At 37.2% G+C, this 25622-nt stretch overlaps 1 protein-coding gene across 1 annotated transcript in view; it reads left to right on the top strand.

Annotated features, from left to right (window-relative positions):
* LOC131197631 (nebulette-like) overlaps positions 1 to 14271 on the top strand; it is a 56585-nt gene extending 42314 nt beyond the window's left edge. The window contains 4 exon segments of the mRNA XM_058181938.1: positions 1930 to 2022; positions 3252 to 3377; positions 13146 to 13261; positions 13905 to 14271. Coding sequence (XP_058037921.1) covers positions 1930 to 2022; positions 3252 to 3377; positions 13146 to 13261; positions 13905 to 14081 — 512 coding nt within the window. The 3' untranslated portion in view covers positions 14082 to 14271.
* Positions 14272 to 25622: the final 11351 nt, after the last annotated feature.

Raw genomic sequence — 25622 nt, forward strand, 5'->3', positions numbered from 1 at the left:
ATTAGAATAGTACTTCATTGGGTACAATGACAAGGTAAGAAAACGAAGACCTGGACAGAGTTATGGCCAAGCACTGTTTTGCATTGTTTCCAAATTCGGATTGTGAAACATAAGCAATGCTTTTATATGAATTTGAAAGTTTCATAGTAATTTTTTCCAGACAATATGAATTAATTCTCAAAAACAATAGAAACAGAAATGTATTATTTGCATATGGTATCATTTGTTTAGACATAGGACAAAATAGATCTGTCTGTCTGTCTGTCTGTCTGTCTGTCTGTCTGTCTGTCTGTCTGTCTGTCTGTCTGTCTATCTATCTATCTATCTATCTATCTACCTACCTACCTACCTACCTACCTACCTACCTACCTACCTACCTATCTAGTTACAGATTTAGATGCACTTTTATGTTTTTATGTTACAGAATTGTACCAAGGAAGGAGACAAACATGGCTAAAATTCTAAATTATTACAGGGAGCAAATTATTTTGAAAAAGATGGTTGCTTATGAAACAGTCTCTAGACCAGACATGTCAAACTCAAAGCCTGCAGGCCAGATCTGGCCTGTGATGTGTTTGGGTCTGGCCCCCAAGCAGACTAATAGGAAGAAGTGATTGAGTAGTTACCTGCCCGCTTCTTCTGGTATCGTGTCAGTGGCAATCGTGCCCGCTGCCTGAAAGTGAATGACTGGCGAGGGAAGGAAAGGGAGGGAAAGAAATAGAAAGGACGGAAGGCATGTGTGTAGTGGGAGAGTGAGCTGAAGCAGTGGTAGCACCCACCACACAGGTCTGGGGGAAAGTGAGCTGGAGCAGCAATGTTGCTGGGGCTCTGCTGAGGCCCTGGGATCAGTGCATGTGCTTGTGTCTCCAGCTGATCAGCTTCCAGCAGCTCTGGCTATTGGCTGGCAACAGCAAGAAGCCTTGAGGAAGCTGGAGCTGTGGGGCTGCTGGAGCTCAGCAGAGACCCCAGAATCAGGGCATGCAGCTCCAGCTGATGAGCGCTGTGTGCAAAGGCCAGGAGGGCAGCATCAGCCACATGGGTGGAACAGTGGCTGATCCTGAGCCCCAGAGAGTGACATGCCCAGAACATAGATAAAGATGAGGAAGCAGGGAGAGAGGAGAGGAGAGGAGATAAAAGTAGGAGGTTTTAGCCAGAAAAGGAGAGGAGTGAGAGGAACAGAAGGTGATAGGGAGGAGGGGAGAGGCTTCTGTGGGGCAAGCCTGAGGGAGAGAAGAGTGAGTGAAAAGGAGGGAAGCAGAGGAGCAGAGGCTGTGAAAGGAAACCCCAGCAGGCAGTGCAAGATTAGAGAGAGAAGAGAGAAAAGAGAGAGAGAGAGAGAGAAGAAGAAGAAGGGCCAGCCAGCCACCTGAATACCATCCTATCACATGACCTACCTGTTGGGAGAGACTGACCACCACCCCATCACATGACCCACAGCCCCTTATGCCCCAGAAGATCTCACAGCATCCTACTGTGACTTAGTCATAATGGACTCCTGAACTAATATGATACATAGTCTTACATGAAACTGGCCCTTTGAGGGCAATGCTGATGTGGCCCTCAATGAAATTGAGTTTGACACCCCTGTTCTAGATTGAAATGAAAACTTGTTACTATTTTGACTACAAACAAAATTTGAATCTACTCCTACAACTGGAGTAATGTAAATAAAGCAGTGTTTCATACAAACAATTAGATAAAATCACTATAAACAGGAAATTTGATACTGAAGATTGTTTCCCAGCTCTATTTGAAAATAACTTCACAAACTCAGACTGTGTTGACTCCTATAATAATGTCTTTTGATAATTAGAAAGAGTATGTTTCAGCTACAGCAGGATAGCCACTGTCTTTCTAATAATAGAGCAGCTGAATTTTCTCCTTGACTTTCTTTACCTACTGTCCTGTTGTTTCTTTTTGGGGGAAAAGATCTCAAAGTTTGGCGCACAGATCCTGGCTCCATCTTCGACCTTGATCCTTTGGAAGATAATATTCAGTCTAAGAGTCTACATGTGCTTTTGGGTATTGTTTGATTATGTTTTTCTGCATTAGTTTGTTATAGTCCTGGAAGTAAAACTGACCTAATAAATTGCACCTGTGTGAAAATAACAGCATACTATTATTTTGTTTACTAGGGCTGCATGAATATGAATAGGGTTATTGCATATGAAATTTCACTTAGTGAAAACTAATTCACTTTCATTTAGAGACTGATTGGAGGTAATGTCAGATGTAGACCAACTCATTAGGTTGGTACCAGGTTGTAAAAAAAATGGCCTGTTGGGATTTAATCAGCTGCCCAGCTTCTGTAGGAATATGAAACTATTTACAGAATGTATGATTCCAGAAAGGCTTTTGTGCCATTGTTCCATATCACCCTGCTTGTTTTACAAAGTTTTATTGAGATTTACATGGTTCAGGGGTCCCCAACCTTTTGGACCTCAGGGACCACTAAATTCATAATTTTAAATCACACAGAGCACTAATATGATCTGCCTAATGACCAGCTGGGTGGGAGTGGCTAGGTGGTCATGTGATTGGGTAGGCATGGCCAACTTGATGTCACTCACGTCAAGGGGCACCTCACCAGCCTCTATTCGCCCCTCCCAGCCACTCCTCGCCTCCCCACCCGGACTCCTTAGGGCCCCAACAGGAAGCAGTTGTTGGAGCTAAGCAGCCACCATGAGAAAGAATTAAACCCAACTCTTTCTTTCTGTAAGTTTGAATTCATACTTACATGTACCAGCAGCTGTTTATAGTGTGAAAGTAAGTGAATAAGGAATATTATATACTCTAAAATTATTAATAAGGCCACAAAAGATAAATTGTTAGACCTACAATCTGCCTTTAAAAGATAATTCTTCAGGCAAACAAAAAGAACAGCATCTCTATTTGCATAGCTCTCACCTTACTTGATTTAAATGAGCTATAAAATGTTGTTTTTTTCCCTTTGGCCTTGGTTGAATCACTTTAAGTGAGAGGATAGAGGTTTCTTTCTTTCTGTTTTTAAAAATTGCTCTTCCTGATGACTGCTATCTCTTATAAACAACTGCACAAGGCCTCAATACCCACTTTTCTACTTAAAGCATTATTGTGTATGTATGTGTGTGTGTGCAAGAGAAAATATAGTTGCTTTGTACATAATGGTGCTTGATTGTGTTTATTTATATTTTAGTATTTTTAAAATAAAAAGTCCCTTTTAATTTTTTTTTTACAATACTATTTATTGCAGTATTGTATTTTTCTTATAGAAAAAGCAAGACGTAGCCAATGCCATTTGCATTCTACCAGTACTTCTGGCGTTGGAGATGACAAATCAGATGATTCTATATTTTCTTACTCCAGTGAGGCAACAAGACTATCTAATGAAGGAGGAGGTATATGGAAGTATCCATCCTTAACTGTCACTGGGTGCTCATTCTTTGCACATTTTAAAAATTAACTCAGTAATCTTCACTTACCCAATGAACTGTCAATTGCATTAGACAAAGTATTTTTTGTTAATCTTAGACCTGGTGTCTTTAAACATACTTCTTAAAACCTTGGTGGCTTTCAAGTACAGTTATAGATTGTTCACTACTGATTTGGATTCTCTACCTTATGTTATTTAACTGCCTATATCAATAAGCAGAATTATTGACTGAATTTGAAATCGTTCACAGAATAATGGTGTTTGCCATTGGTATTTTTACCATTACCAAGTTTACCAGATTAATTTATGATACAAACACACTTACTTGAACAGACTTGATCATTCCTGCAAACTTTCAAGCAAATCTTTAAAGCCGTAAAATCTAAACATGAACCCTAAAAAGGAAACAGATTCTATGTCTATTTGTAACTTTCAGATAAAACTTTAGCAAATGTTTATATATAGAGGTAGTCCTTGACTTATGACAGCAATTAGGACCAAATTTTTTATTGTTAAGCAAGTGAGTTATGCCTGAATTTATGACCTTTTTTGCCATGGCTGTTAAGCAAATCATTGTAGTTATTCAGGCTTCCGGTGGTTTCGTTTTCCCCGGAGGACGTCTGGAATGGCGTCCCGAACTGAGATTCTGTAAAAGGTGGTGAAACAGCGGAGAACAGCTGTTAGTCAGCTTCAAAGCTTTTCTCTGGGTGAAAGAGATTAGCAAGAGTGGCTGGATAGCAGAAGATTGCCCCAGGGGCTCTGCTTTCTTATGCAGAGTCTCGGAGGGGTGCCTGCCTAACCCAGCCCTACTCCAGACTCGGCTCGATCCTGCTAATTAGGCAGGACAAGAGGAAAACGCCCACTTCTGCTCAATTGATTCCGTTTTGAATAACTAAAAGCAGACGGGACAAATACAAGTGATCGATTACTGGGGAAGCAAGGAGAGAGCTGACTTCTACTTCTTTTTAAAAAAGGGGAAAACTTTTTCTCACTTGAACTTAGTGAAGGAAGAAATGGCGTCTGAGAGGAAGTGGATTGGAGGCTGATTGTGAGAGAAAGGAAGTTCGTTTTTGTGGATTTTGTGGATTTTGGCTGAATAGAAGCTCTTCATAGGAGGCAAGGTGAAAGTTTTTATTTGGAATCACACATTTATTAAGTGAATTGTTGGAGGTTGATTGGAAGATCACAAAGGGCAATCACAGGTTTACCCTATGGTAAGCTGGGTGACCAATAAATTTTATAAATAATAAAAATATATTTAAATCAAAGCTCAGCAAAATCCTCCCAAAGTGACAGAGATTTTGCTTTTTAAATGTGTTCCTCTGCATCAACAGGTTACAAGAACATGTCCAGAAAGCACAGAGCAAAATTCTACAAAGCAATCAAAATAACCAAAATAACCAAAATAACCAGTTGCATTTAACTATTTAATCAATATTTCTAATATTGAGTAAGCACAATATTGCATGCAAACACACCCTTCTGTTATTTGTCTGGAGTGTACAGCACACAGTACAACTTACATGCAACATACACAATAGCAATAACAATAGCACTTAGACTTATATACCGCTTCACAGTGCTTTACAGCCTCTCTAAGCAGTTTACAGAGTCAGCATATTGCCTCCAACAATCTGGGTTCTCTTTTACCAACCTTGGAAGGATGGAAGGCTGAGTCAACCACAAGCCGGTGAGACTCAAACTGCCAAACTGTTGGCAGCTGGCAGTCAACAGAAGTAGCCTGCAAGTACTACATTCTAAGAATTTTTTTAAAAAAGCGATAACAAAGTAGATAATCTGGAACCAGTCTTTGTATTTTATTGCCATTTCTTCTCCTTTCCCATATCATCCCATCTAGTCTAAACTAGCAGCAGCCAGTTCCTATACTGGCTTGACTGGGAAAAATAAAAACAACAACAACAACAACAAGCCAACACAAACCACTGAAAACCAAACAAAAAATGTTGCACTTGAAACAGTCAGAAACAACTGAAGTAACTACGGTAGGATTTATTCCAATTTCTGGCTTTATTCAGATCTCCAAGATAGGGGTGCTTCAAGATCACAACAATTTGACATTAAAATACTTTGCATATTCTTCTTCACAGTATTTTGGTTGGACTGCACTCATCTGGATGAATGAATGCAATCATTATGGTTGAAATAGAATAGAATAACAGAGTTGGAAGGGACCTTGGAGGTCTTCTAGTCCAACCCCTAGGCAGGAAACCGTACACCACTTCAGACAAATGGTTATCCAAAATTTTCTTAAAAATTTCCAGTGTTGGAGCATTCACAACTTCTGCAGGCAAGTTTTTCCACTTATTAATTGTTCTAACTGTCAGGAAATTTCCAGGGGTGAAATCTAAAAATTTCCCCTACTGGTTCAGTGGGCGTGGCTTAATTGGTGGGTGTGGCTTGATGGTCAGATGACTGGGGGGCGTGGCTAATAACAATAAATAATAAAAATAATTAACGAAGTATAAAAAACAATAAGAGGTACCAAAAACCAACTTTCACACTTTACACACACACAACACAACACAACTGACTCACAATGTAAAAGCACTTCACACTTTACACAGCCACAAAAAGCTCAAAAACCAACTTTCACACTTTACACACATACAACTCACACATACACACACACACACACAAAATGCCACATACAGCTTTCTGAGATTTTGTGTGTTTGTGTAGTTAGAGTGAAACACTACAGAAACACACCAAATCTCAGAAAGCTGCACAAATATTTTATTTTATTTTATTTTATTTTATTTTATTTTATTTTATTTTATTTTATTTTATTTTATTGTGGACTTCAAATCCCAGAGTTCCTCAGCCAGCAAAGCCAGCAGTTGATCACCGAGGAAATAGATTAGCTAAGCGATTGATTCTGTCTGGCTGAAAGTGAAACTGCTTTCCGGCTGGAAAAAGAGCCATGCCTTCATCAGTAATCAGGTAAGTGCCTTAGAATCTCTACTCTTACTTGTAGAAAACTTGTTTTTTACAAGTAAGAGTACAAGTAAAGTTCTGCTGATGAGGAACTCAGGTGAGATTGCCAAAGGAGACTTTAAATTTTTTTTTTTTAAGTTTAAAGTCTCTGCCAATCTCAGCTAAGGGGCAGGATCCTCAAAGGCTTTTTTTACTTTTAAAGGCATGTTTCGGCTGAAGCAAAACAACCGGCTTTTAAAAGTTAAAAAAAAAAACCTCTGCAGATGGTGCGGCTCAGCAGAGGCGGGGGGCGGGAGCCAGGGATTTTTGCTACTGGTCCTCTGAACCAGCCGCCGCCATCGCTACCGGATTGCGCGAGCTGGTCTGATCCGGGAGCATTTCACCCCTGGAAATTTCTCCTTAGTTCTAAGTTCCTAGATTTTTATTTTTACACTTCCATATCACCGAAGAACCATTATTCTCACGGCTCTCCCCAATCAGACTTTTGAACATTCTCCCAAGTTTCTCCCATAGGCAAAGCTGCTCCCTCAGGCCTGACTTTATTTCTTTGTATAGCCTTATGCACAAAAGTGTTTTAATATGTCTGTTTTGAAAGAAGCCTCTTGCAAAAGTGAAGCAAATTTTTCAGTCATAATGCTACAGTATGAACTCAGAATAGGGCATGTCAAATTCTATATGCCTCTCCTTGAAATCTGAAATATTATTTAATTAGATTTATCTCCTGCCTTTCCTTCAGGAGATAATGGCATTAGCCATAGCCCTTCCTCTTTTCTCTCTCTCTGGATAACCTTATAAAGTGGATAAGATGACTGACCCTTGGTCACTCATTGAAATTCTTTGATGGAGGGAGGATCAGAAGCTGTTTTACTTTCAAGTATGTTTCAAGTATGGCATTTTAACCATTACATCACACTAGATCTCTGAGCCTGGCCCAGATGCATCACATGGTTCCTCCCAAGATAGATAGTCCTCAACTTAGAACTGTAACGGACCCTGCACATCATGATCATAAGTCCTGATGTTCATAAAATGTGACTGCCACCTTTTTTGTGGCAGTCATTAAGTGGATCACCAACCTTGTTAAACAACATAGTTGTTAAGTGAACCAATGGTTTGCTTTGGGCAGCATTTTGCTGAAAACCTGGGATGGACCCATTGGCTAAAGAAGGGGAATGGAAAGGCATTCCAGCATGGAGTCAATCTGTGAGAGGAAATTAAAGAAACCAGACTATTGATGCATTTATGTGGTCATCTGTTTTATGACGGTCCTATGACCGTGGGACTGTGCAAATTACCATAAATGCTAACCCTTGAACTTTGTTCATGTGATTATGGGGTGGGGAACTTGACTGTTGGAACTTTGAATCCAGGTCATAAGTAACTCCAAAATAGGTCTGTTGTAATTTTGCTAAGCGACCAGTCATAAGTCAAGGATTATCCATGTGCTTCTTTATGCTGTCAACCACAGGTCTAGTCTCTCCAATTCTGCACCAAAGAGGCAACTGAGACATTTCAACCCATTAACCAATATGATAAAAGTAAAATATTGGTAATAGTAAAGTCATCTTCAAGTTGACTTGTCTTGATATCAAAGTGGCTGCTCTTACTTTCTTCTGTTATGTTCTGTTATGTTATGTTTCTGAGATTTTTCTTGTCTTCCATCCAGGTGGTAACTAGATTTGGCCCTTCTTATCTTCCTATGTGCTGTCACCTGTTTGTCAGCTGATTATTACCCCAAAGTTAGATTGAAAAGTGAAATAAAAATTCTCAGATAGATCTTACGAGGCTATATATTTACATATTTTGGACTGATAGTTTAACTTTCTCTTTTCTGTTAATGTGTTTATGGGATTAGTGATATGTATGAACAGAAAAGTGTCCCAGCTCAGTGAATCAAGCCTGCAAGTGTTCAAAATGAAGCCATATTTCCATAAATGAATATACATGGGGCACTAATAAGTATGCATATTGTTGTTTGTCTGAGCTTTAAAGTGGGTTTTGCATTACCTTTAAATATGTCCATGAAATATTCATTACAATGTTCTGTTCTACTTGATTGTATTTCCAGATCATTTAAACGATGCTTTGCCATCTCCATTTTCAGTTTTAGAATGGAATAACTTTAATACTCCTATTACTAGCAGACAGCTGTTTTTTTTTTTATTTGTAATGTATATTTTTTATGTTTTGGGTTTGTGAGTTTTTTTCTTTGTAAAAAAAAATCAAGTGTTAAAATAAATGTGTTGGGCTGAAAAGAACTTTTCTTGCTTAGAACATTTCCTTTTATACTGCAGGTGGCAAGAACAGTCAAATCACTATAGTTCCAAAGTATGAAATCTGAGAAAAGTACTCTTAACATGTTAGATTAATTTACCATAGTTCCTATTTTTTTTCTCAATTTTTCCAATGTATAGTCCAAGCATACGTATTATTTCCATTCAGAATTGAATTTTATAAAGCATCAATGTTGTAAATAAAACGCACATGGAAGGCAAGATTTTTGAGAAGCATTTCTTACTACGAATTAATACAAAAAGGCTGAAGAACTATTATATGAGAAGAATTGAACTGGGGGAAAAAACTGAAATATTATATTATCTAAAATATTACCAGAAATATTTTATCCCATGTTTTGGCTACCTAGCAGGTAATATGGTTAACAGTAAAATAGTATTCATTCCAAAGATACTGTCTGAACCAACCAATCAACCAACCAACCAATCAACCAACCAACCAATTAATCACCCTTGGTAAAAAATAAATAAAACTAGTATGAAACAAAATCTAGTAACAAGGATGGCAAAAGTCTGTCTGAGAACTGAAAGTCACATGAATCTGATTGCACAAAATGGGAGTAACTCAAAGGTTTGCTTCTGGTCTTTCTACTAACTGGTCTTCAAAGAGTGGAGTAGTGGTGAATTTGGATGGTGTGGGGTTGTAACTTTCCTGACTAGTCATCTGGATTCATGCAGAATCTGGATGTGCCAAATTATTTTGGGCTTTAGGATCCATAATTGCATTTGGAAGTAAACTGATAATTTGAGAATTCATCAATTATTGGGGTGGGAGAGTAAGTCTCTAGCTCTGTTTCAACTGCATCTATCTCCATCTAGTAGAAGGAGGATTAGATGTGGTAATCAATGAATTGATCCAAAAAGTACTTTTAAATTGTCTTTGGATACACAGAAAAATTAAATTGTTATACCTGAAGAGATCCTCTTAATGATTAAGGGAAATGTTGCACTATAATATCTTTCAATCTGTAGCAATGTATATTGATTATGTGCCATCAAATCAATGTTGAATCTTAGTGCCACACAATTTTCTCTATGACAATTTGTCCTAAACAAATTTTTCAGATCTTTCAATGGTGGAGTCATTGCTACTATAACCTTGCTGCTGGCTTCCTTTTCATCTCTTTCCTTCTGCCTTTCCCAGGATTAGAGTCTGCTTTAGAAAGCCAGATCTTTGCATAATGTGTCTGAAGTAGGATAATTTGAGTCTGGTCATTTGTGCTTTGTGTGAGAACTCTAGGTTGATTGTTCATTGATCCATTTGCTTGTTTTCTTGGCTATCCATGTTATGCACAGGAATCTTCTCCAACATCAAACTTCAAAAACATCAATACTCTTCCTATCCTGCTTCTTCAAAGTCCAACTTTCACTTCCTTATAACCTCACAGAAACTGTCATAGCTTGCATAATTCCGATCATCATGGGTTTAAATACAACATTACATTTGAATATCGTTTCCAAGATTTTCATGGTTGCTGTACCATGTTTTAATGTTTTTATATGTATATATAACAAGACCAATTCTACACACACTACCATACTTATATGTATAAGTGTGTAATATTTATTTATTTATTTATTTCTTTATTTCTTTATTTATTTATTTATTTATTTTTCAAATTTTTATACCGCCCTTCTCCGAAGACTCAGGGCGGTGTACAGCAAATAAAACACCAATAATCCAAAAATTTTTTAAAATACAATATCCAGTTTAAAAATCTAATTCGATCGCTGTATGTTAAAAATATTAAGTAAGAAAATTACAAAATAGAATAAAACCCCTGTTAAAAGCCCAATAAAAACCCACAGTATTAAAATCAATCAGGCCAGCCCCGCTTGATGAAAAAAGAAGGTCTTGAGCTCGCGCTTAAAGGTCCGAAGATCAGGGAGAAGACGGAGTCCCACCGGCAGATCATTCCACAAGGTATAAACAGTTATACCAAAAATTGAAAAGGTCACAAAATAATTTTTTAATCTGCTTCTAGCTTTACATTAAAAATGAGCACTGGGTCTCTTAAAGGAAATTTTAATTTCTGTATACATTTGATTCTAACTTCAGAAGAAAATAAAGGTAAATTTTAATTCTTTTCCATTTCAGGAAATATTTCAATGTCAAGTAAATATGTTTTTACTTATTTAAAAACATGCTGCACGGGTAATAGAAGGGGCACCGCGATGCTCCCATATAACACCTCTCCTGCGCAGCCTGCACTGGTTGCCAGTGGTCTTCCGGGTGCAATTCAAGGTGTTGGTTATTACCTTTAAAGCACTCCATGGCACAGGACCGGGTTATTTACGGGACTGCCTACTGCCACCTATAGCCTCCCATTGGCCTGTGTGCTCCCATAGGGAGGGCCTCCTCAGGGTGCCGTCAGTCAAACAATGTCGACTGGTGGCCCCCAGGGGGAGGGCCTACTCTGTGGGGCTCCAGCCCTATGGAATGAGTTGCCTCCGGGGTTACGTCAACTCCCCGACCTCCGGTCTTTTAAACGCGAGCTCAAGACCTTTTTATTCCACCGTGCAGGGCTAGCTTGATGAAATTTTTAAGGGGTTTTTTAGGATGGTTTTACCTTAGTTTTAATTCTAATTGCCCATTTTATAATCAGTTTTTTAATATGTTTTTTAACTTTTGTCTATGTTTATGTTGTTTTACTTGGCTATACACCACCCTGAGTCCTTCGGGAGAAGGGCGGTATAAAAGTCTAATAAATAATAATAATAAATAATAATAATAATAATAATAATAATAATAACAACAACAACAACAACAACAACAACAACAATAATAATAATAATAATAATAATAATAATAATGTTTCATTATTTAAAACAAGGCTCTCCAACCTTGGCAACTTTAAGACTTGTGGACTTCAACTCTCAGAATTCCTCAGCCAGCAAAGCTGGCTGAGGAATTCTGGGAGTTGAAGTAAAGTCCACAACTCTTAAAGTTGCCAAGGTTGGAGACCCCTAATTTAAAATATTATTGTTTATATGTCATCATGAATACTTAGCGACCTCATTGATAGAACTTCTCCAGAATTAGCAGCTTTATATCTTCCAGCGGTACAACTCTCTCATTGATATGAGTCCATCCATTGCTTTTTGCATTTTCCTTCTTTTCTAGTATTCTGGATTTATTAAAGGAGATTATTTTTGCATAATGTGTCAAAAAAGATTATGTTTCAGTTTCTTATTTTACACTTCTTTCTCTGGTTCTGAAGTGTGATGACATAGCAGGACATACAGACCAGTGCCTGGATGATAATCTATATATATAGCCCCTTAATTGCCATGATAGAAGGCTGGTGGGATGCTAATGAAATAAATAATTAAAAATGTTACCTTCTTTCTTGCTCCCCATTCTTATAAAGATAAATTCAGGCATCTGGAAAGAAGAAAATAACATAGGGTTTCTTAATTTACCTAATTTGCAAGCTGTCACTAACTGTTTAAAATTAATGGTTTAGACCAATGTTTCTCAACCCCAACAACTTTAAGACATGTGGTCTTCCACTCTCAGAAGATGATTAAGGAATTCTGGGAATTGAAGATGATTCATCCCCAGCCAGATGATTAAGGAACTCTGGGAATTGAAGATTACTCACTTTACAGTTGTCAATGTTGAGAAATAATGGATTAGACAATATACAGGCTATGCATGTGGGACTAAAAGTAGTAGTGGCTCCACAGCTTTGTACAAGCAATATGTATTATATGATAGAGCAATTAAGTTTATTGCTTAACTCATCATCTCATATCAGATAATCCCAGAAAAGTATTATTTATGCTAAACTTAGTCTCCATTATGCACACACCATTCTTTAAAAAAGCATTTGAGCAATTCTCTTTTTTTGTTTTAGATTCTTTTTCTTTTGCCCCTTGGGTTTCTAGTTAATAAATAGGTTATTTGCTTAAAAAAATTCATTGGAAGTTTGATTTTTTATTTTGAAATAAAATTTCAATTTTATTGGGGCCCCAAAGTGAGGAGGAGTAATATGTTCCCACTGAGTTAGAAGTGGACAGCACTGAAGTAATCTACTTGTGTATGAATAATGTGCAATATGAATGATTTACCAATGTAATTGAGATCAGAATTACAATCATAAAGCATGGTGATTGTTAAATGAGTCACCATGTGACTGTATCCAATATTGGGATCTTTTTTGAAATTCCTGAATATTACTTTAAAACATAGGCCATTGTATGCTATTTCCTTTATCAGCTGTAAAAACAGAGCATGGGAATATAATCCTGAAAATTTGTTCTGACCTTGCACTGTTCCTTGAATCTAAATTTGTGCCTGTCTTTCTATGCATGCAAGCATGGATAATACGGTTTCCAAAGCATCTGTTTTTATTGTTTAAAATAAATATTTATAACACAAAAGTTTCAGCAACTTATTTCAGTTCCTACTCGGAGAGCAAATTGTCATGCAGTTATCTTGGCATGAAGTAGTAATATAGTTTTATTTATTTCCCATTCAGCCCCTGTGCTTCCTGGGGCCTACCAACAAAATCAGCCCCAAGGATATGGTTACATGCATCAGACTAGTGTGTCATCTATGAGATCAATGCATTCACAGCCACATTCAGCTAGCTTGGTAAGTATTAAATCAAAGCATATTTAAAGATACTTTTGCTATATTTGATACCTTAAAAAGTTGCCAGGATACAAATTTCAAATTAAGTATAAAGAGATACTACAAACTAATGTGTTTTCTTATTACATGGGTGTCTGCAAGAAGGAAATAAAAAAGTCAAGATGGCCATTTGATCACATGATTGTGCCTACCACCTTGACATTTTTTGACTACAATTATGGACATCCCTGTATGATTACAGATTTATTTTTTAAAATACATTGAGAATGCCTGCAGATTTATTCAGCCAGCAATTGTAGTCACATAAAGTTTTTAGATGGATGGTTTGTAGATAGATGGATATCTGTCTTATAGAAATTGTCAAATTAACTGGTCCAGTAGCTGCCTTCCAATCAGGGGTGAAATCCAGTAGATTCTAACAGGTTCTTGAGAACCCGCAGTGGAAATTTTGAGTAGTTCAGAGAACTGGCAAATACCACCTCTGGCTGGCCCTAGAGTAGGTTGGGAATGGAGATTTTGCAATATCCTTCCCCTGCCATACCCACCAAGCCATGCCCATAGAACCGGTAGGAACAAAATTTGCATTTCACCCCTGCTTCCAGTGGAGTTTGTTTAATGGACTTTCCTCTATTTTTTTTAACAGAGAACTTATAGAGCTATGTATGACTATAGTGCCCAAGATGAAGATGAAGTTTCCTTCAGAGATGGTGACTACATCATCAATGTACAACCAATTGATGATGGTTGGATGTATGGTACAGTTCAGAGAACTGGGAAAACTGGAATGCTTCCAGCAAATTACATTGAGTTTGTTAATTAGTTCAGCATTAATTCTTATGAGCATTTTGATTTACTTATAATCTTTTTAAACAAAGTATTTTTAAAACCACAACTTTATGATTTTCTTGTTAGTGTAACAAACTGAGATCATATGCTAAAGTCAACATATAGTCCAATAGGAAATCTAGGAATACTGAGCTCTGAAAGCATGATACTTAAAATGATTTATAAAAACACACGGATGGTGGAAACTTGATTAATTTCGGTTAGTTCCCAAATAGAATCCTGCCTTTACAGTAGGTTGTGTTTCTCATTTGAATTATTTGAAGTATAAAGCAACTGATATTTTTTTATTGTGTGACTTTGAAATTGTAAGAGGTATAGCTTGCTGTTGAGGTTTGAGTTATTAAACAAACAAGTGCATCAAATCAATGTTTTTGTTGTAATGAATGACATGATAAAAAGTTGCTTATTATTGCTTTGCTTTGCATACCATGTCCTTAATGATGAAAGTTTCCTATTACCTATAGTTGTCTAATCTATTGTCTTTACTCTAAAGTTTTCGTTTGTTCTCTTTCTGCTTATATTAGACTTCCCAAAGCACTAATTGACATGACTGCTGAATCATTAACTGAAAGAGGCTTTGGGAGAGTTAGTGACATATTCACAATGCTCTTGTTAAATTCTGTGTTTTCTGTTGTGTTAATACCATATAGTTTTTATATAGAAATCATTATCATTTAAAACATCTTTCAAATTATATCAATATCTAACATTTCCTTTTATCACAATGGGAGTTTTCAGGGGAAGCAACTACAGGAAGTCCTCAACTTATGATTGTTTATTTAATTATAGTTCATAGTTAATGATGGTCTCAGAAAAAGTGGCTTACAATTCCTCCTTGAAATTGTGACCATTGTACACTCAGTCACATGATGGCAATTTAGATGCTTGGCAACTGGCAATGGCTCTCATTTATGATAGTTGCAGTATCTTGCATTCATGTGATTGCAATTTGTGACATTCCCAGCTGGCTTCTAACAAGCAAAGTCTGGTGGGGAAGCTGAATTGGTCCAAGTCACACAATGACTCATTTAATGTCCATATTGTTAGCAACAAAAATTCTGGTCGCAATTGTGATCACAAGTTGAGGACAACCTGTATACTTTATTTGCAACAGCGTAATGGATTGGTAATAGATTTTAGTTACAATATGAATGTAAGCTTAGATTTGAATTTAATGAATCAGCAGGATTCTTCCTACCAACTTAATTTGAAAAAAGGTAGATTTTCAGTAGACTTCCATTCTTCCTTGTCAATATAACTTGCCAATATCTTCAATAATTGAATTATGACATCAGAAATTTTCCCTTTGCAGAAAGATTTTTAAGTTTTAAAATACTATTTTCAAAAAACGCTTAAGGATTTAGAGGTTGATATCTGCTTAAATACACTGGTTAATATAAACATAACAACAAAATACTTTGTAGATACAGTATATCTAAAAGTTGTTTGGAGTTTATGAGACCCAATGGAGCTAGCTAGTAAAAAAACTGGCAAATGTAATTGTGGGAGTGGTCTAGGACAAAGAAAGAACATATGAAGTCCTATAAGGTCATAAACAATCAAGGCAAAGTGTATTGTATAAGGCAGCATTTTAAGTTCCCTACACTGCCTACAGATTTCTTACTGTTTTCATAGGCCTGTGCTAACTTGGTTAAACCTAAGCTAACCAAGTTTTTCTTGATTTCACATTGACTATTGGAGTTGATGTGATCATCTAAAAACGAAGTATTAGAAGTTCATGCATAACCGAAGAGCTATAGCTAAGGCTGCAGCAAAGAGCACAGTCCTATTCTTTCATTTTCCCTTTCATTAATCTCAAAGGAATGAAAATATGATTTATCCATTTCTGGTTGGTATAGGTGGGCTTTTCATCAAATGAATGAAGTTTTATCTGCTTTGGAGGTTTCTCTGAGCAAAGCCTGGGACCACATGGCATATGATGTGGAAAAAAAAACTCCTACTGTTTGAGAAATTTTAAAACTCAAATCATATTTCCCCCCCAAAAATTCAATATGAGATAAGCCATTCTCACCCATCCTCTGCATAGCAACAACCTATGTTTTAAGGTTAAAGCAAAGTATAAGTGAGGGTCTTTATATAGCACTCTACATGATAGATAAAGAGACTGGCAGCATTCAGTATCCTATTTGTAGCTTACAAAAAAAAAAAGAATAGATGGGATAAACTTTAAAAAGCAACATGAGTATAGATAGTCCTCAAATTATGAATGTAATGGCACATGCCAATTACATTCCTAATCTGAGGATTCATAGGAGTGAATCGCATAACTTGACCACAATCATTTTTTGCTTTCATCCATGCATTCACTAATTGAATGCGCAGGTGATTAAGTGCACATGAGGTATCTCGGAGGGGAAGGCCTTGGGGGCCTTATGGAACAGACCACCTACTTCAGACCACCCAAGCTCCCCAAGCCCATTGAGATACCTCATCCTCCCTCCCCTGGGGTCCCCACAATTGCTCTCCCCCAATCTGCCACAGTGGGTCACTTACCTTGTGAGGATCTATCTTCTCTCTAACCTCTCTGCTGTGGTTTCTTTGTCTGCTTGCAGTCTTGAGTGAAAAGCATTTGCAAGCTGATGAGACTTTGGAGCGGTGAAATAGCATTGCTTGAAGCCTCCCATCAGCTTGCAAATGCTTTTTGTGCCATCCCAGTCTCAGTGCAAGGAGCACTTGCAAGCTGATGGGGGGTTTGAAGAAATGTGATTTCACCGCTCCGAAGCTTCCTTGTCAGCTTGCAAGCATTCTTCACGCCGAGAATGGGATGTCATGAAAACTATTTGCAAGCCAACGAGACTTTGGGGCAACAAAATTGAGTTTCTTCAACCTCCCATTAGCTTGCAAGTGCTCTTCACACTGAGACTGGAATGGCACAAAAAGCATTTGCAAGCTGATGGGAGGCTTCAAGCAATGGTATTTTACTATCCCAAAGACTCATCGGTTTGCAATCAGTCTTCACGCTGAGAGTGGCATGGCATGAAAAGTGTTCTAAAGCCAATGAGACTTCGGGGCAGAGAAATCATGTTGCTTCAAGTCTCCCATCAGCTTGCACACCAAAACTGGAACAGTGCAAAAAGCATTTTCAAGCTGATGGGAGGTTTCAAGCAATGTGATTTCGCTGCCCCCAAGATTTATCGGCTTGCAAGTGGTCTTTGGGCGGATCAGGTATAGGCCTAAGTTTGCAGAGAACAGAGGCCTAAACCACTTTAGTGCGAGATCTCGCACTACTGATCTTGCATGAGCTCACACTGTTATGTCTATATGAATGGAGAACTTCATGAGATCCTAGGCAAAAGGCTTTGTAAACGAAGAGGCCTTCCCTCTGTTTGCAAAGCCTTTTGCTGCGTATCTCATCCATGCCTCAGTTGGTAGATAATGGAAGCCTAAACCAAGATCATGCGAGATCCCACATGATCTTTCACTACTTTAGACCTCTGTTTTCTGCAAATGCACCCAAGCAGAAAAAAGAGCCAACAGCTTGCTAGGTAAATCATCACAAGGTAAATGAGTCTCTACAGCCCCATTGGCTGTGGAGTTTTGGTGTAGGGGGGGAGGGGGGGATAGGCAGGGTGAATGTTGCTGTTCTTCTGCCATTGTTCATAAGTGTGAACAACTGTCATGGTGCTGTAGCTTTTGTAACTGTGAGAATGGGTCATAAGTACTTGGGGGTATGTCGTAACTTTGAATGGTCACTAGGTGAACTGTAGTAACTCGGAGATTACCTGTATTTAAACCTTGCGGAGATATAAGGCCACCAAAATACTACTTAAAAAGAACATGAGACATCTCAATTTGGCTCAATTCTTCCAGGTGGAAGGGTTAGGAGCAAAATTTTGAGAAACTCCAAAAGTATTGATGAAGTTCCAAAAAATTAATGACATGCCTCCCACAGATTTGGAGCAGCACAGAAACTGCAAATGTTTTTTTTAATGCATCTATGGCTGCTGAGTATCACTGTATGGGATTGAATCATATGTTTTCTTTCTTCCTCTTTGAGGAACAGTCTTTGTAAAAGATGAAGGAAAGCTTGGGATCCATCCTATTATTATTATTATTACAAATGTTATAGTCGGGGTGAGGGTGGGGAGGAAAACAAAATAAATATGGGCAAAAAACTTTGAAAAAATATTACTTTTATTTATTGGAATGTGATCCCCAAATTGTTGCTTCCCTTTGCTAGTGGAGTCTTGGAGCACATTTCTAGATACATTCTTGCAAAAGAAATCACTATGAATTCTGTTACTTATATCGTATTTTTATAATATTCAAAGTATTATGTAAAAGGGAGATTTGGAAAGATCCTATTTTTCTATTTCTTTGGCTATTAGATGGCATTGATATTGGATTAAATAATTATGCAACTCATATTTTTTCTGGTCTGAATCAAAAGTATTATTATTATTATTATTATTATTATTATTATTATTATTATTATTAATTTAGGCGAGGTTAGAGAAGAAAAAATTTCAGGAATTAAAAGAATAACTCTTTTATTACTTTTATATCTATTTGTATCTAAGGGAAATATATATTTTACTAAAGTTATGAATCATAGAAATGAAAGGTAGGTTGATCTTTGACAAAGTCATGGCTCCATTGTGTTTATTTTACATTGTCTGAAGAAGCAGATTTAAATTGTCCTTAACAATGTGTCATAACATTGTTGCCAAAAAGTAAAAGATCACTATTCTTTCAGTGATTAGCTAGGAAGCTTTAAAGATATAAAATCACTATTTAAAAGATCTTATCTTTTTAATCAGAAGGAAAGAGAGAGAGAGAGAGAGAGAGAAAACAAAGGTCCAGAAGATGAATAAATGTTGTGCCTTTAGGAACTTTTTCTGTGATATTGATATCAAATCTTTCTCAAAGTGTGTGAACGCAACCCCAGAATAATTGATAATACACTATTATCCTTCCTGAAGGCAACAAAATGAACCAGACACTTATTTGTTTTAAAAGTACAATTTGATGGGGAGTAAATGGCAGCTTCCTATGCATTGTGGCTCAAGACATGGAAAGGAAATCTTATTTTAATAAAAGAATATAATTTTTGACTTACCTATTTATAACATTGTGATAGACAAGAGTCTTCTCAGGGATACCACTATTTCTCTGTGTGGGATTGTTGGTTTGGAAGGTGCCTCTCAACCTCAAATCTACCATAGATAGCATCAAAATGTAGAGTAGAAGAGGACTTTAATTATTAGTGTCAGTAAAAACTATTATTTGTACATTTTCAAGTATAGAAATACAGGATCTTATCAGCATATTTTTGTTAAGTAAGTAGTAGTAGGGCATATAGGATGGAGAAATTAAAAGTTTAATTCCTGATAAGTAAATAGTGTTAAGAAATCTAGGATGGAGAAATTAAAAGTTTAATTCCTGATCTCCGTAAAAAAAAAATCTTGTCTCCTTGCTGAAGGAAAACTTTGATTGATTTTATTGGCCACCATCATTTTTAAAAGCAACAAGATTTTGTCCCTATCTTTAAATCTTAAAGGTTCAGGAAAAAAAACCTTCTTGAAGAATAAAATAATGGTGGGAAAACTGGCAGTTTTTGAAAAGATAAATTTTAGACTAATCACTAGTGGGTTTTATTTTGCAGTGAAAAGTAGAGTTGACAAAATCACATTTGTGCGAGGAAAACAGTAGACAAAAGTTACATTGATTTCTTTTCCCACATCCTATATTGCAGCAGATGAATTTCCAAAAGCTATAAAACAATTTTTACCAACTAGAAACTTGAAAATCTTCTGTCTATGTTCTGAATGCAGGATATAGAGAAAACTAAGGATGAAAATGGAGGAGTTTCCTTAATTCTAACAAATGATATGCTTATTGTCAGGAAATATATTATCATGCCTTAAATATTTCTTTGAGAAATATAAATACCTTAAACTTTCATGGCATAGCTGTATCTGCATTTTTAAAAAAATAATTGTGTAATATTTTGATGCAATAATGCTGTTTAGCCATTCAGTCATTCTCATGATATGATGGGCTTTATTTTGTCAAGATTGTTTGCTGATAGCCTTTTCCCTGAAGTTATTGTAACTTCATGTGTTTCATTGACACAATTTAGCTGCTTGTCTTGTGCTGGCCTAGTGTTCTATTGCTTACACTTTTTCCAAGCATCAGAGTCTTCTCCATTGATTTTTCTTTTCCCTAAAATCTCCCAAATATGTAAACTTTAGCTCCCTTATGTGTGTTTCTAGTGAGCAATCTGTTTTTATATCATTAAATGTTGCATAATTGGTTCATTTTGTAATCCAAGGTATTCTCAACGATTTTCCCCATCTGTTCAATTCAAAGGCAACAACTTTTCTTTGTTGGATCTTTGGCCTCCAAAATATTGAAAGATGGTATAACAACATTCTTTCTGCAAAGCAAATCTACTTCTGCAGGAACCTGGTACTCCATCCATGTGTTCCTTTAGTATCTTTGTTTAGCAATTTGTGCCCTACCCACATAACTAATTCGGTAAAAGGAGGATGATTTGATTTTATATTATTGGATTAAAACTTAACATCTCCAAAATTTCAGTTGCAAAATTTCATGCAGTTGTTATTGCTTTATGTTTGGAAATATCTTTATTTTAAGATCTTATAACTATATAATTATTTAATAAATTTTATGTTACTTTGGACCACAATTAAATTAGACTACTATGTGTCATAGCCTATCCATTCAGCAGATGTCTCTATTTCATGGCTTCAGCCACAATGCCTGTTATTTTTTTTTTACCCTAGAACCATGATGGCAAACCTATGGCACATAGGTAGCCATATCATTGGGCATGCAAGCTCAGCTCTGGTGTGTATACGTGCACTGCCCAGCTGATTTTCAGCCCTTCTGGGCCCATTCAGAAGTAGGGAAACAGGTTGTTTCCTGCTTCCGGAGTGCCTCGGTGGTGGGTAAGGCCCGTTTTTCTCTCATACCTGGCTCCAGAGTCTTTAGGAGTCTGGGGAGAGCAAAAACGGTCTTCCCCACCCCCCGGAGGCCCTCTGGAGGACATAAACGGCCCATTTGCCAACTTCCAGTGGGACCGGAAGACCCATTTTTTGCTGTCCCCAGCCTCCAGAACCTCTCTAGGAGTCGGGGAGGGCAAAAACGGCCTTCCTGAACCCCCTGGAGGCCCTCCGGTGGCCGAAAATGAACCATTTGCCAACTTTCAGAATGCTTCAGACATTCGTATCAGATGTAATCCTTTAAATCTGTTTCCTTCAGCACTAGAAATTGTATCTTGTTTTTCTGATTTAGTTTTCTTATTTTAAGAAAACAAATAAAATTCCTTTGCAAGAAAGAGTTCATGATCTGAGTGCCAGATCATGGCGCTGTGTATTGTTTTTGCTGAATGCCTGGAGTTGCCAGCTTGATTTTGATGTTGTTCATCTGAAGAATTCCATAGAATCATGCTTTAGGTTGTTGGAGGAAAGTATTTGCTTTGACCATGGAATTTTTATGCAAAACTCTTACTAAAGCCCTACTTATTAGGTATGCTAAATAATTTTTGCATTACAGGTAATCCTCGAGTTACGGATGTAATAGAGCCTGCCAATTACACTAGTAATCCGAGGATTAGCTGGAGTGAATCACATAAAATGACCATGATTACTCCCTGCTTTCGCCCACGCATTCGCTAATTGAATGCGCAAATCAGTAAATGCACACGAGATGGGGAGGGGTGTAGTGATGGAACAGGCCACATGTTTCAGACCAAGGCCTCCCCTGACCCACTGTGATACCTCAGCTCCCTCCCCTGGGATCTTCACAATTGTTTTCCCCCACATCCTGCCATGCCAGGTCACTTACTTTGTGAAGATCTAGCAATCTGTCTCCTTTCAACCTTCTCTGCTGTGGTTTTCTTGCCTGCTTGCAGTCTTGGCACGAAAAGAGTTTGCAAGCTGATGAGATCTTGGGGCAGCAAAATCACATTGCTTCAAGCCTCCCATCACAATCCAAACACTTTTTGCACCGAGACTGGGGCTTGCATAAGATCACGGCTCCAGAAACTTCCAGTCTCAGAGTGAAAAGCATTTTCAAGCTGATGAGAGGCTTGAAGCAATGCGATTTCACTGCCTCGAAGTCTTTTTGGCATGCAAATGGTCTTCAGCTGGATCTGGTGCAGGCCTTGGTTTGCCGAAAACAGAGGCCTAAAGTACTGTAATGTGAGATCACATGAGATCAGTAGTGTGAGATCTCACACTACCGATCTTGTATAATCTCACACTACAATACATTAGGCCTCTGTTCTTTGTGAACAGAGGCCTGTACCAGATCTGTGGCAAAAGGCTTTGCAAATATAGGGAATCCCTCTTCATTTGCAAAGCCTTTTGCTTGGAATCTTGTGCAGGCCTCGGTTTGCAGAGAACAGAGACCTGAAGTACTGTAGTGCAAGATGGTGCGAGATCAGTAGCATGAGATCTCACACTACTAATCTTGTGTGATCTCACACTACTTTAGGCCTCTGTTTTCCATGAATGCACTGAAGCAGGCAAAGGAACTGATGCCTTACTAGATCGTTGCAAGGTAAGTGAGTTTCCACAGGCCCAGTGTGTTTGGAAACCCGGCAAGGGGGGGATAGGCAGGGCAATTGTTAGAGTGCTTCTGCAGGCTTTCGTAAGTGTGAACGACTGCCATGGTGCTACAGCATTCGTAACGTTAGGCTGTGTCGTAAGAACTTGGTATTATGTTGTAATTTTGAATTGTCACTAAGTGAACTGTTGTAACTGGAGCATTACCTATGCTGTTTTACTTTCTATTAGCATTCAAACTTCCCATAATTAATATTTCATCATCTTTTTGGAATTGCATTGTATATTGTTGAATTTGTTAAACTATAGCAAGTTTTCATTGTACTATTCAACGTTTGTGTTTGAAGGATAGATTTGGATTACCATGATTGGCATGCTTGGATCCAAATCGTATCTAAACTCTGATTTTTCGCTTCTTTTCTTAATAATGTTGACTACTATATTTCTTCTATGATTTCCTTGTCAGTAATAGATGATTTTCTACTTCTCTGATGTAAAATGTAGTCAATTTTAGTTCATTCCTAATTGCTACTCTGAAACACCAGATTTGTTTTGGTTCATGTATTACATGTATCAACGTGAGAATATCTTTGTAAAATCATCGTTTCCTTTTGCTTCTGGTTATATCAGCAGCTGGACATCATTTCAGTTTTAATCTAGCCACCTCATAAACACCAGTGCTATTCATTACGTTGTTCTGATTGTGGATGATCATTTGCGATTTTTTTGATGGAATACTGGAGTGGATTGCTGTTTCTTGTGGGCCATATTGAGACTAACCTTGTCTATGATCTGTTGATTATGAGTGACCCTTATGGGAGTCCACCCTCCTATAGGATAGCTCATAGCATTACTGGGCTGTGCAAGTCCCATTTCAAGGTAACAGTACATAAAGAGTGATATTGTGTATGTTTAAAAAGCAGGGTGATAATCAATCCATCAAGTATTTTTAAAGCGGATGTTACTATAAATTCTGATTTCCCAGATTTGAGGTTTACTTTTCGCTGCTAATAGAGAAGTAGGGCAAACTATATTCAGTGTTTTCACTCTCGCACCTTCAAATAATATCCATTGCTACTAAAATTGGCGATTTCTTTGCCATTACTGAAGTAGTTTCCAATTGACTGAAAGGAACAGCTCTGATTTGTCCATGCGCAATGCAGCAATGTTATTAAATAGGATACTGAATTGCAAGGGAAAAATGCCAACCATGGTCGCCAGGTCCATGATCTCTGCAGCCTAGGGAACCCTAAGATGCCTTGCATGTCACTTTCATAGTCCTGAATTTGGGAATTCTGTGGAAAAAAAGAAGGAAGGAAAGAGGAATGGATGGATGCTGTGCTACTGTTGTTACCCATCTAAAAATGGAAGGGGAAAAAAAGGGGGAAGCTTATGAGAGAGCAGCACATATGAAGTGGTTGTTCATCTATTTATTTATTTTATGTAAAGAAATCAAGCATGAAAGCACAGTGTCTGCATGAGGAAGAGAATGAAATGACAAAAGCAATGAAGCTGGATGGCTAAAAGCATCTTAAGCTTTTAAGATCATTCTTCTCTAAGAATATTGACCAGTTATGAATGTATTTAAATAAATATTAGCAAAGCACTTTTTGCATTAAGTGCTACTTGTACATAAGGTTGCTTCATGCATCATGCAGGCAATGTAGTTGCCACCAAAAATTTCATTCTTATCATAGGATTAGAATTCTATGCCCAGTGCTAACAAAACCTCTGCAAGGTTATTTTTTTAAAATCCATGGTTTGTTGATGAAGTCAAAGCTGGTTGGATTTGCACATATTAAGTTAACTATTAAATCACAGTGGCTGATTTTGCACAACTTGCTTTACAAAATCTAAGCAAACTATAATATGGATTAATGTGATGCATGGGATGATCAGTCATTATATAGAAATCTAGTCATCTCTTCACAATGCTTGCTTTCAGTGCTGCAGTACTTATCCAGAGCGTTACCATGCCAAAGTTGCTTTCAGTGACAATTGTATCGTTTTGAAATATCTGAAGTAGCCTTTAGAGTCCCACTGTGAATATTTATAAGTCTGGATAACTGTAAAAACACTTTTGACACCTTCTTGAGAATAAAAGGCATATAGACAGTTTCCAGGTTATCCAAAGGTTTCATTCCAGGAACCCATGTATAAGACGATAATAGCAGTAATAATTTTTCACATTTACAAATATGGTGCCTGTCATTTTTCAGATTTGCAAAATGGAGGCTGTCACTCTTTTGACCGTTCCCAACCAGAGCTTATTTGACTAGGAACTATCTCTATTAAAATATCTTGATCTTTATTTTCCATGAAAGAATCACGGCAATATACTCTTCATTTTAAATTAGTGAAGTGGCATATAAGTCTAAGTGCTATTGCTATTTCCAGGAATAAGTAGTAATGATTATACGGGAAACAGTAATTTGTCTGTATATTATGAGTTTTGAATAATATGTAACTTTAAATTACTGGGTAAATGTTAGCTAGTGTTTAACTAGCTAGTTTGGCATTTAGTGTATTGAAACCAGTTGGTGACACAGAACTATTCAAATCTTCTAGACACATCCTGCTAGCAAACATAGATGTCTATAAGTTACAAATCACAAAGAACTTGATCTTTTATCAACATTTCATGGCTTTATTAATTTTTTTGCTGCACCTGGATTTTATTTCTATTTCTGTGAAAGAAAGAAAAAAGCACATTAATAAAAAATACCTTTCTATTCCATAAAAATTTCTTACGCTCTCAACAGTTTTTAGAATTATATGTGATTTCTAAGGCTCCATATATAGTCCTTGGGCTTGGTTGAAAGGATCTAGAACACATCCTGGCTTGCCACCATTAACAAGGGCAATGCTTGTAATAACAATTCATTTTTCTGGTTCATTCCAAATATCCTTGAACTAAGAGTATGACAGATAGAGGGGTATCAAGACAAGCATAATTCCAT

This window comes from Ahaetulla prasina, chromosome 4 (genome assembly GCF_028640845.1).
Source record: "Ahaetulla prasina isolate Xishuangbanna chromosome 4, ASM2864084v1, whole genome shotgun sequence".
Lineage (NCBI taxonomy): Eukaryota > Metazoa > Chordata > Lepidosauria > Squamata > Colubridae > Ahaetulla > Ahaetulla prasina.